Source organism: Bos indicus x Bos taurus, chromosome 14 (assembly GCF_003369695.1).
Source record: "Bos indicus x Bos taurus breed Angus x Brahman F1 hybrid chromosome 14, Bos_hybrid_MaternalHap_v2.0, whole genome shotgun sequence".
Taxonomy (NCBI): domain Eukaryota; kingdom Metazoa; phylum Chordata; class Mammalia; order Artiodactyla; family Bovidae; genus Bos; species Bos indicus x Bos taurus.
In genome coordinates this window covers 77,998,685-78,012,024 of record NC_040089.1, presented here as the reverse complement: position 1 = coordinate 78,012,024, position 13,340 = coordinate 77,998,685, and the positions used below count along the sequence as shown (strand labels likewise).

General features: G+C 37.0%; 1 protein-coding gene across 8 annotated transcripts in view; it reads left to right on the top strand.

Annotated features, from left to right (window-relative positions):
* RALYL (RALY RNA binding protein like) overlaps window positions 1-13,340 on the top strand; it is an 818,932-nt gene that overhangs the window by 710,265 nt on the left and 95,327 nt on the right. For all 8 annotated transcript variants that reach the window (XM_027561653.1, XM_027561650.1, XM_027561649.1 and 5 more), the window contains one exon: window positions 12,986-13,033. In XM_027561653.1, the coding sequence (XP_027417454.1) occupies window positions 12,986-13,033 (48 nt within the window). The remainder of the gene's footprint in view (window positions 1-12,985; window positions 13,034-13,340) is intronic.

The window sequence follows — 13,340 nt, the reverse complement described above, 5'->3', positions numbered from 1 at the left end:
AGTGTCTGATCTTAAATGTGGGTCTTTCATCCATTTTGAGTTTATTTTTGTGTATGATGTTAGAGAATGTTCCAAAGTCATTCTTTTATGTGGAGGGTCCATTTGTCCCAGCACCACTTGGTGAAGAGATACTCTTTTCTCCATTGTATATTCTTGCTTTTTGTCGTACTTTAGGTGACCACAAGTCTATGAGTTTATCTCTGGACTTTCTCTCCTGTCCCATTGATCTATCTTTCTGTATTTTGTTCCAGAACCACACTGTTATGACTACTGTATTTTGTGCCAGTGCCAGCACAATAAAATGATAAATGTCCCATTGATCTATATTTCTGTATTTTCTTCCAGCACAATAAAAATACCATTTTGAGTGCTATAGCTTTATGGTATAGTCTGAAGTCAGGGATCCTGACTCCTCCAGGTCCATTTTTCTTTCTCAGAATTGCTTTGGCTATTCAGTGTCTTTTGTGTTTCCATACACATTTTAAATTTGTTTTGTTCTTGTTCTGTGAAATATGCCATTGATAGTTTGATAGATATTGCATTGACTCTCTAGATTGCTTTGTGTAATATGGTCATTTTCACAATGTTGATTCTTCCAAACCAAGAACATAGTACACTTTTCCATCTCTTTGTGTCATCTTTGATTTCTTTCATCAGTATCTAATAGCTTTTTGACTACAGGTCTTTTGCCTCATTCAGTTCAGTTCAGTCACTCAGTCGTGTCCGACTCTTTGTGACCCCATGAATCACAGTACACCAGGCCTCCCTGTCCATCAGCAACTCCCAGAGTTCACTCAAACTCATGTCCATCGAGTCGGTGATGCCATCCAGCCATCTCATCCTCTGTTGTCCCCTTCTCCTCCTGCCCCCAATTCCTCCCAGCATCAGAGTCTTTTCCAATGAGTCAACTCTTCACATGAGGTGGCCAAAGTATTGGAGTTTCAGCTTTAGCATCAGTCCTTCCAAAGAACACCCAGGATTGACCTCCTTTAGAATGGACTGGTTGGATCTCCTTGTAGTCCGAGGGACTCTCAAGAGCCTTCTCCAACACCTCAGTTCAAAAGCATCAATTCTTTGGCACTCAGCTTTCTTCACAGTCCAACTCTCACATCCATACATGACCACTGGAAAAACCATAGCCTTGACTAGACGGACCTTTGTTGGCAAAGTACTGTCTCTGCTTTTCAATATGATATCTAGGTTGGTCATAACTTTCCTTCCAAGGAGTAAGCATCCTTTAATTTCATGGCTGCAGTCACCATCTGCAGTGATTTTGGAGCCCAAAAAAATAAAGTCTGACACTGTTTCCACTGTTTCTCCCTCTATTTCCCATGAAGTGATGGGACCAGATACCATGATCTTCATTTTCTGAATGTTGAGTTTTAAGCCAACTTTTTCACTCTCCTCTTTCACCTTCATCAAGAGGCTTTTTCGTTCCTCTTCACTTTCTGCCATAAGGGTGGTGTCATCTGCATATCTGAGGTTATTGATATTTCTCCTGGCAGTCTTGATTCCAGCTTGTGCTTCTTCTAGCCCAGCGTTTCTCATGATGTACTCTGCATATAAGTTAAAAAGGAGCCTTGACATACTCCTTTTCCTACTTGGAACCAGTCTGTTGTTCCATTTGCCTCATTAGGTAGGTTTATTCCTAGGTATTTTATTCTTTTTTGATGCAATGGTAAATGAGATTGTTTCCTTAATTTCTCTTTCTGCTTTTTCCTTATTAGTGTATAGGAATATGGAGATTTATGTGTATTAACTTTGTATCCTGCAACTTTACTAAATTCACTAATGAGCTCTAGTAGTTTTCTGGTAGTATTTTCATGACCTTCTATGTATAGCATCATGTCTTCTGCAAAGAGTGGCAGTTTTACTTTGTTTTCCAATTTTGATTCCTTTTATTTCTTTTGCTTCTCTGATTGTTGCAGCTAGGACTTCATAAACTATGTTAAATAAAAATGGACATCCTTGTTTTACTCCTGATCTTAGAGAAAATGCTTTCAACTTTTCACCATTAAGAATGATATTAGCTGTAAGTTTCTCATAAAAGAAAGAAAGTGAAATCACTCAGTCACGTCTGACTCTTTGCAACCCCATGGGCTGTAGCCTGCCAGGTTCCTCCATCCATGGGATTTTCCAGGCAAGAATACTGAAGTGGGTTGCCATTTCCTTCTCCAAGGGATCTTCCCAACCCAGGGATCAAACCTGGGTCTCCCACATTGCAGGCAGACTCTTTACCATCTGAGCCATCAGGGAATCATAGATGATCTTTATTATGTTGAGATAAGTGCCCTCTATGCTCAATTTCAGAAGCTTTTTTATTATCATTAAAGTGTGTTGAAATTTGTCAAATGCTTTTTCTGCATTTATTGAGATGATCATATGGTTTTTATTCTTTAGTTTTTTAATGTGGTATACCATGCTGATTGATTTGCAGATATTGAAGGACACTGCATCCCTAGTATAAATCCCACTGATCATGGTGTATGATCCTTTTAATGTGTTGTTAGATTAGGCTTGCTCATGTTTTGTTGAGAATTTTTATGTTATGTTCATTAGTGATATTGGCCTATAATATCCTTTTTTTTTTTTTTTTGAAGTATCTTTGTTTGATTTTGTTATCAGCATGATGCTGGCCTCATAAAATGAATTTAGGAGAGTTCCTCCACAATTTTTTGGAAGACTATCAGAATGATAGGTGTTAACTCTTCTCTAAATGTTTGACAGAATTTGTGAAGTTGTCTGTTGCTGAACTTTGATTTGTTGGAAGGTTTTTAATGACTGTTTCAATTTCAGTACTTCTGATTGGTCTCTTCATATTTTCTGTTTATTCCTGGTCAGTCTTGGTAGGTTGTGCCCTTCTAAGAATCTGCTCATTTCTTCTAGGTTGTCCATTTAATTGCCATATAGTTGTTTGTATTAGTCTTTTGTGATCCTTTGTATTTCTATGGTGTCTTTTGTATCTTCTTTTTCATTTCTAATTTTACTGCCAATCTTTCCGCCAATATAAATGATTATTAACTAGCAAAGTACGGCTAACTACATAAGGATGAAAGAGACTGAAAAGCAACATGAGAGGAGAAAACGTAGGGAATGATTCATATCTCTGTGGCTGAAGAAGAGTATCTAAGGAAGGAACATCCTAGAAGACCCTCTTTCTCCTAGGCTAAGATGCACATCTTATTTGGAGAGAGGTGTCCTCAGCCCTCTGCATGTCAGAGAGGTTTGTTGAAGAATTGATGGACTGCGGATAATGGGTAGGCACCCTCTTTCTGGGGTGCCAGTGAGCTGTAGTGGGTGTCCTGTGTGGTGTGAACAGCTGTGCCAGAAAAGCAAGGAAGAAAACACATGGGAATTTGGAAAAAGAAGCCCCTTACTCTTCAGTGCCTTTCCGTTTTCCTCCATAAAGACTCTACTAACAACCTCTAACATGGTGCATGTATGCTCAGTCGCTCAGTGGTGGTGCCAGCTATCAAAGGAAACGTGTTTACAAGATTCAGCTCCATTATCACGAAGCAAGAGCAAAAAGGAGGTAGATTCAGAGCTAAGAGGCAAAAAATTGATTCTTATTGGCAAAAAAGTTCTGACCCGACATGGTCCAACCTAACTATAATGATCTGTATGTTCTAATATCAATCTTCAGGTCTCAAATTCTAATACAGACATTAGATTTCCTTAAAAAGAACAATAAAAATAAATATTGTAGTGAAAAGTTCCACATAAATCTAATATTCAATTGAAAAAAAATATCTACTGGGTGCTATAAACACCCGGTGTCAAAAGGGAGATGATATATATGTATGACATATATGTATATGTATACATATACATATATGTATATCATGTATGATATATATGATATATATGTATGTATATATGTGAATCAGTTATGACTGATTCACATTGTTGTACAGCAGAAACCAAAACAACGTTATAAGCTGATTTTCCTCCAATTAAAAAGGGGAAAAAAAAATGCCTTGTGTTTTCAAAGCTCACAATCTTGTGAGATAGAGTCATGTATTGTCAATTACAATATAAGACTGAAGCATGCATAAGAAGCTGTAAGAATATAGTCCACACATTTGTGAATAAATTCACCTAAGACAAAAAGATGCATAATGTGCTACAGGATTTTGACAAGAGTCATCCTAGAATATTTTACTCTGAAAGCTTCAGTGTCAAGAAAATCAGACAAATTAGATTAAGTTCAAAGATGGAAGACAGGAATGATAAATGAAATAGATTGGTTTGTGAAAGTCTAAGACAAATCTATATATTAGATTAGCTCTATGACAAGAAAAGAAGAGAACTAACAAGCATGCTGCTGCTGCTGCTAAGTCGCTTCAGTCATGTCTGACTCTGTGCGACCCCACAGACAGCAGCCCACCAGGCTCCCCTGTCCCTGGGATTCTCCAGGCAAGAACACTGGAGTGGGTTGCCATTTCCTTCTCCAGTGCATGAAAGTGAAAGTGAAGTCACTCAGTTGTGTCTGACTCTTAGCGACCCCATGGGTTGCAGCCCACCAGGCTCCTCCGTCCATGGGATTTTCCAGGCAAGAGTACTGGAGCATGAGTCAGATGTAAATACAAAAAACTGTAATCAAACAATAGCACAGTAAGTGGAATTTAGCCTAAGTCTACAAACTTTTTAATTGAGAAAGAGATAGGGCTTGAGTTAGGCCCTAAGTATGGATACATATTCAACAAAAAGAAGACACATGTGTTAACAAATGGAGAGTTTGAGCAGAGTCCCATTACAGGAAATTTCTGTTGAGCTGCCAGTTGGGCTAATGCAGAAGATTGTGGAGAGATACAAGAATACCTGTGTGTGAGAGCAAGGAGCTGTTTTTTCCACCCAGAGAGTAGGTACTGGGAAAGTCTGAGTGAATAAAAGAGTAATTAAAGGAATTGTTAAAGAATGTCAGAAGAAGGAGCTGCATGTGGAGAGTGCTGAAAGTATGAGTCTGACCATTACCTGGAGACCGTGGGGAGTCATTGGAGAGTTCGTTGCTGTTCTCTCTTGTTTATTTTTTATATTCTGTAAAAAAAAAAAAAAAAGAATTGTGTAAACACAATTTTGGAACTACATCTGTGAACATCCTTCCTATGGGAACACAGCATAAATAAGGGTAAGAATCATACCCCATTTAAGATGACACTTCTGAAATCAGAATTCCTGCGTTAACCCAGCAAGAGAGAGAAAGGTATTTTTCTTTTTTTCCTCCTCTTTCTTGTTCCTAGAATTTACTCTTCACACAATCCTTCAATAAGTAATCATCCTTTAAATGTGTGAGACCGTAAGTTTGACTCACAACTAAGAGACCAGAACTCTTAAATGAGCTGACTGGATTGTTTTAATCTTTGAACTTCCTAGTCACTTCACCTTTCTAAGCTGTCAAGTCAGTTAGCCAGAAGTTCTATGAATGTGCCATAATCCTTGGATCCCTGCCAGCCTCCTTCTCCATTCCAAAATCCTCGGTAGTCAATCTGAGTGTTTTGCCAAGGCAGTGTAGACTTCATAGCTTATGCCATTGTTTTTGCATTTTCACACACACACACACACACACACACACACACACTCCAAAGTAAATATACACATTTATTTGTACTCCTTAATGAAAATAGATTTTTGTCCACATATTATCTTAGCAAAATTTATAAGTCTGTTCAACTGTATATACTATGACAGTCAGAAACCCACATCAGATTTTGTAAGTTAGAAGTAGAATCCTGTATTTTCTCTGAGGAAACTTTTGATTTACTGGGAACCTCAACCATAGGGAAATTTACTCTGGAAATTCAGCTGTCCAGTATTATAACTTTTGCATTCACAACTCTGTAGGTATCTGAAGAACAGCTGTGATAAAGAGGGAATAACATCATAAACTGTTGTTTCCATACTTGTTCCACATTTTCTACCACTAAATCTTGCCATCTAGAAGGACTACCTTTTAACATTCACTTGTCAAATACCTGTATCCTTTTTCAAGGACTAATTAAAACATCATCTCTCTTATGAAACCTTGTCTGAGTCCTTGTCCCAACCACATCCTATTTCTTCTGCCCATACGCCCTCATAGTAGTTTTAATTTTTATTTTAACATTTGTCAAATTTGACTTTGAATTATGATCATCTGTGTATTTACCTATCCCTTAAACTTTGATATTCCTTGAAGTTAGAAGCCATGCTCTGCTGATATGATATCATTATTCACAACTCCCAATATTATATTTAAAATATATTTCAGTAATTTGATTTAATTTATAGATCCAGATATAGTAATTGAGAAGGCTTCAATCATTATTTGTAGGATGTCTGCTAATAAACAATTAAAATGCTCCCTCCTTGTGCTAAGAAATTTATTAATATTCTTAAGAGTACATTTTAATAACATTCTATGATAAAAAATAAAAAAGTACTTCTGTGTATTAGTCTACTCATATGAAACTGGCTTTATGAATTCAAAAGGGTTATATAAAATGGACCACATATATTGCAAAACCCAATGAAGTGTGATTTCTTCTTCTATAAATGAAACAGTTTCAGTGAAATTCCAGGAAAGTTACTAGATCTCATTTACTCTCCAATAATGAAAGAAAGAGTGTGAGTGTGCAACTCTCAACAATCATTTTACCAATTTCTTATTTCCCATTAAATTTCTAGGGATCTGAGCAAATAGAATAAAGGTACATTGAAAAGTAGAATAAATGTTGTAAATGTGTACAATATTGTAAATTTCAAATATAAACTGTATTAAATTCAAAGCTATTGTTTCACTTTTCTAGAAAGTCAAGTACTTTCCCTTTGTCACTGACCGTACTCCCAAATGACAAAAACATTTTCAATCACTGGAATTAACTTCCTCCTGGACAGTGCCCTAAACATCTCTTTTATTCTCATTTTTATTTCAATGGCCTAAGAACCAGATTGTCACACAAAACTACCACAATGAAAGTTGCAAAAGTTCCTCGTCTAAAAACCAAAATATGTGAAACAGATCACCAGTCCAGGTTCTATGCATGAGATAGGGGTGCTCAGGGCTGGTGCACTGGGATGACCCTGAGGGATGGGATGGAGGGAGGTGGGAGGCAGTTCAGGATGGGGAACACATGTACACCTGTGGCTGATTCGTGTGAATGTATGGCAAAAACCACTGCAGTATTGTAAAGTAATTTGCCTCCAATTAAATAATTTACAAAAAAAAAAAAGAAAGAAAGCCAAAATAGATTAACTCATGAGCATAACTCTTGGCTTGTATCAGGGAAAGAGGATCTTTTCTAATGTAAAAGATCAGTTTTTCCTGGGACCACAGTTCTAGGATACATAAGATACTTACAGTGCTGGATATGACTCCTGGAAATGTCACTTTTTGACAGCTAATTTCAAATAGAGGTTCACACAAAAAGAAAAAAAGAAGGGATTTTATGAGGGAGAGTCTGTGAGAGAAAACAAAAGACAAAAAAGAATTGAGAGCAGGAGGAATCCTGAGGAAAGCACTTGGCAGGCACAGATCAGACTTGCTCTGTGCTAATCTCTTTTCATCTCCTTGAATCTCTTCCTCTTCCTTGGAAACCCAGCTTGATTTTACAGCTTAGGCCCTGAACCAACTACGGCCATGGCAATTTTGCAAAAGCCCAAACCATTAAGGCAAAGGCAGCCTTTTCAAGATTACACAGAGCTGTTTGTACACTGTATTTCATTTTTAACTTGACAGGTGAAATTGACTTTATGATGGCAGAAAGTGCAACTTGGAGATCAAACAATTTAGGCTGCTTAGCTATAACTTGTCCTTGCAAATATGCCTCACCAGTCAGAATTGAGCAAAAAATAAGCAGATTGGACAAGATAATTTAAGCATCAAATGAGAAAAATAAAAATGAGCATTTTTCTCTCATGCACTCTTCAATTTCCTGAAGGCTGGTAAATTATTGAGGTATTTCTTAAAGGTATTAGAATTATGAGTAGAATCATCACTCTCATCCATATTAGTAACATGTCATATTTTCATCTTACTCTACTCTAATATAATATTTTTTAAAAGTTTCAGAATAAAAGATGAAACAATTTACCTACATATTCTCTCTATTCAGTCACATCAGAAAATATTGATAATTTTCACTGTGTGAAAACTATTGTCCCATCAAACAATAGCTATTAAAAGCATCTAAAATGTCTATCACCATGTATGATACTTAAGTTAATATCAACTTTATCTATTCAAGTAAATAACTTCTCAACATTATATAATCATTATCATTAGCATGACTGGTATAATTTAATTTCAAAGACAATTCCCAGGTCCTTAAGAAAGACAAGGCATGAGACTGGCAGATCATTTACACATGTGAGTGGCAGAGAACTTACAACTACAATTTACAGAGAGTTCTAAAGTAAATACTCTAATAAAAGAGAGGTCAGAGGCCCATGTTCAGGAAGAAATCTGCCAATAGTTTAGTCAAGATGGACAATATATCAAGAACCATCTTAATCACCACTTCAGTTCAGTTCAGGTCAGTCACTCAGTCATGTCCTACTCTTTGTGATCCCATGAACCGCAGCACGCCAGGCCTCCCTGTCCATCACCAACTCCCGGAGTTCACCCAGACCCATGTCCATTGAGTCGGTGATGCCATCCAACCATCTCATCCTCTGTCGTCTCCTTCTCCTCCTGCCCTCAGTCTTTCCCAGCATCAGGATCTTTACAAATGAGTCAGCTCTTCACATCAGGTGGCCAAAGGATTGGAGTTTCAGCTTCAGCATCAGTCCTTCCAATGAACACCCAGGACTGATCTCCTTTAGGATGGACTGGTTGGATCTCCTTGCAGTCCAAGGAACTCTCAAGAGTCTTCTCTAACACCACAGTTCAAAAGCATCACTTCTTCGGTGCTCAGCTTTCTTTATAGTCCAACTCTCACATCCATACATGATCACTGGAAAAACCATAGCCTTGACTAGATGGACCTTTGTTGGCAAAGTAATGTCTCTGCTTTTTAATATGCTGTCTAGGTAACTTTCCTTCCAAGGAGTAAGCGTCTTTTAATTTCATGGCTGTGATCACCATCTGCAGTGATTTGGGAACCCAGAAAAATTAAATCAGCCACTGTTTCCACTGTTTCCCCATCTGTTTGCCATGAAGTGATGGGACCAGATGCCATGATCTTAGTTTTCTGAATGTTGAACTTTAAACCAACTTTTTCACTCTCCTCTTTCACTTTCATCAAGAGGCTCTTTAGTTCTTCTTCACTTTCTGCCATAAGGGTGGTGTTGTCTGCATATCTGAGACTATTGATATTTCTCCCGGCAATCTTGATTCCAGCTTGTGCTTCCTCCAGCCCAGCGTTTCTCATGAGGTACTCTGCATAGAATCACCACTAGACTGAGATTTGTGAGCAAAAAACGTAACTATTTCACTTCTAAACCTAAGTGCCTAATATAGTTCCTGACCATAGGTCCTTAATCACATTTTGGTAAATGAGTATATGAATGACTGTGCTAGAATCCTAGAATACTTATCTGTGTTAGAATACTTATCTGTGTTATTTAGGGTATTTAATATCTCTAGGCCTCAGGGTCCTATAAAATTGGAAGAACGTTCTACATCTTATAGGTTACTGTTAAGGCTAAAACAGCTTATGTATGGAAAGGCACTGAGAATATTGTTTCCATAACTAGAATGTTTCCCCCTCAGCTACCATTCTTCATAAACCAAACAAAACTCTTCAAATAGTATACTGCTTTGTCTTTTCCTTTTCCTCTGCTTTGACTGGTAGGAAACTCTTCCGTGTTATCCAAACATGAATGCTATTACACATATATTTGTATTCAACCAAAGTATTCTTCTTCCCCAGCTTTTTGAGGTACAATTGACATAGAACATTGTGCAAGTTTAAGGTATACAAGATAATAATTTGACACACATACCACAAAATGATTACCACCATAGAGTTAGTTAACAGGTCCATCACCACACATCACTATCACTTTTAAGCCGTGTGTCATTAACTGAATGGATAAAGATGTGGTATGTATATATAATGAAATATTATTCAGCATGACAAAGAAGGAAATCTCTTCATTTATGAAAGATGGCGGACCTTGAGAGCATTATGCTAAGTGAAATGAGTCAGAGAGAGAAAAATCCTACGTGCTGTCACCTGTATATGGAATCTGAAAAAGCCAAACTAATAGAAACAGTAAAATGGCGGCTAGCTGGGACTGGAGGCCAAGGACACGGTGAGGTGTCGGTCAAAGAACACAGACTTTCAGTTGTAAGATCAGTAGGTTGTGGAGATCTACCAACATGGTCTTGAAAATAATCAAACCTAAGAGACAACAGTGATTACTTATGACAAATATGTAAGAAAGTAGCATAACTTCACTCGAGATTTTAAAAAACTTTTGGCTAAGGTGCCATCATATCTCTTCACAATGAAAATTATATGCACTGCTATATCAGGAAAGTTTCGAGGTGAAATTTATCCCTTGAATTTGATGATAGCCAATAGGTTATCTTTAAAATCCCTTGACTCAAAGCCATAGTTGAGTCTAACACCAGTCAGTCAGTCAGTTCAGTCGCTCAGTCGTGTCCAACTCTTTGCGACCCCGTGAATCACAGCACGCCAGGCCTCCCTGTCCATCACCAACTCCCGGAGTTCACTCAGACTCACGTCCATCGAGTCAGTGATGCCATCCAGCCATCTCATCCTCTGGCGTCCCCTTCTCCTCTTGCCCCCAGTCCCTCCCAGCATCAGAGTCTTTTCCAATGAGTCAACTCTTCACATGAGGTGGCCAAAGTACTGGAGTTTCAGCTTTAGTATCATTCCTTCCAAAGAAATCCCAGGGCTGATCTCCTTCAGAATGCACTGGTTGGATCTCCTTGCAGTCCAAGGGACTCTCAAGAGTTTTCTCCAACACCACAGTTCAAAAGCATCAATTCTTCAGCGCTCAGCTTTCTTCACAGTCCAACTGTCACATCCATACACCAGTAATATCAACTAAAGCACAAATCTTTATAACTTTAGCAATCTTCAACTGTGGGACTAAAGTAGGGACTTTTGTTCTTACTGCTTTGGCAGTGGTCTCCTTGTCTTCTTTGGCTTGCAGAGGTAGATAAACAGCAGTATTGCTCTGGTTAGACAATGCTCAATCTTCCATCTAGACATTCACATGAAGTAGGTCTCCACTTTACATTCCAGAACGTGGGTTCAAACTCAGTGTGTTCAGTCAGGCTGTGTTGGACAGGAACCAGCCCTATCTGATAAGCCAATTGTGCTGGGTCAGTACCCCTGCCCTGTACATAATGAGTGTGAGGACAAATACGTAATCTATACTGAAAACCATGAATGACAAGCCCTCCTCAATATGTTCTTTCAATTTTCTTAACAAAAGAAGTTATAAAGGACCATTAAATTGATATTTAGGGAATATAAAATTACTTGCCTGTTGTATGGTGGTTAGATACAAAATTACCCCATGACTCAGCAATTCTACTGTTAGGCATATACTCAAAAGGGGTAAAAGTAGGAGCCCCCCCAAAAATGTTTGCTCACCAGAGTTCGTAATAGGATTATTCACAACAGCCAGAAGATGGAAACAATCCAGATTCTATCAACAAATGAACAGATAAACAAAAATTCACACACACACGAGTGGAGAATTATTCAGGCATTAAAAAGGGATTGAAATTATGATATGTGCTAGAACATAGATAAGACTTGAAGAATTACACCAGGTAAAATAAGCCAAGCAAGAAAGGACAAACAATATATGATTCTACTTATATGCAGTATCTAGAGAAGACAAATTCACAACTATAGTAAGTAGAACAGCAGTCACCGAGGCTTGGGGAAGGACCAAGGGAGCAAGGGAAGGGAGAAATATTGTCTAATGGGCACAGAGTTTCTGTTTGAAATGACAAAAAATTTTTGGAAATGGCTAATTGCTCAACATTGCCATTGAATTTTGACATTTGAAATTGACTTAAAGTGATTAGAAATGTAAATTTAGTTATGCATATTTTATAACAGTAAAATAAATGAATATTAAAAATTACTCCCCTGTAATACCAATATTCTATTTAGCATAAGATTAAATTTCTTCCAGGCTGCAGAGGGCTGCATGGTGATGAAAAACAGCTCCAGATATGGATTCAGAAGTCTTTTCCTCCAGTCTCAGCCCTGTCACTTACAAGATATTAAATTTGAGCTAGCCACTGAGGTCCCTTGCACTTTAATTTTTTCCAGTTATAAAAACCAATACAGCTGTTTTGAGAGCTTAAAATTATTAATAAAAAGTAATAATGCATATAAAGTGTTTTGTAAACTCTAAAATTTATATAAGTGGATGGGGAAATTTTTATTATACATTCATTTAAGGAGCTTAGTAATAATCTTATCCTTGAAATGTGCTTATTAACTCTTCTGTAAGTGCCCTACAATATTGGTATTGTTGGTAAGTCTCAAAGTTTCTTTTTTGTTCATTTTTCTCTGCATCAAGTACTGAAGAGCAAGTTTTTAGAATAACAAGAATATGCTGAATTTCTGAGGAAACCATTTTGTATTTACTTACATTAAACTTTTCCATTTATATTATTTATATACCATTTGTTTATTGTTTATTTAGCCTCATTATACATACCTCAGGAAGAAGGAATAGCTATATTATATATTGTCTGGGGACAAATGGTTCTACAAGTATTAAAAGTATTTAAAAAATTAATTTGAAAAAAAAAATTAATTTGGCTACCTGTTCTCATCTTCATTCCAAACCAACTCAATCCATTATCAGTGTTTACATTATCAAACATATAATAAGAGTTTGACATGGCAGTATATCTAACCGGACACTATCTTGTAAAGTCCTTTGAATACATAATTGCATTGGAAAATAAATATGCAAAAGTAATATAAATTTATTACACTTACATTATAGATTAATACCAAAATTACTGTGATGTCAACAACTAATTTCTTGTTTCCCTCCTCAGTGGTTATGTCTTTGACTATGACTACTACAGAGATGATTTCTACAATCGGTATGTAAATTTATTATCCTTGTTTCCCTTTGATTTAAATTATCTTTTAACTCTTCTGTACCTTTCATTCACAGATATTATTGATTAAATGATATTTTACAGTAAAAAAGTAAGTTTCAATTAAATATAAGATGGACAGATTTTCATCTTGTGATTGTACCTACTACAGTATAGAAGATCTTGGGCTTTTAGACTTTGGTGGTGCTTAAGCCTAAAATTTGGTTTCTGATATTTGGATGATATTTTAAAGATTTATTAACCAATATTATTTTCCAGATCTTGAAATTGGAATTCTTGACTTGGAATT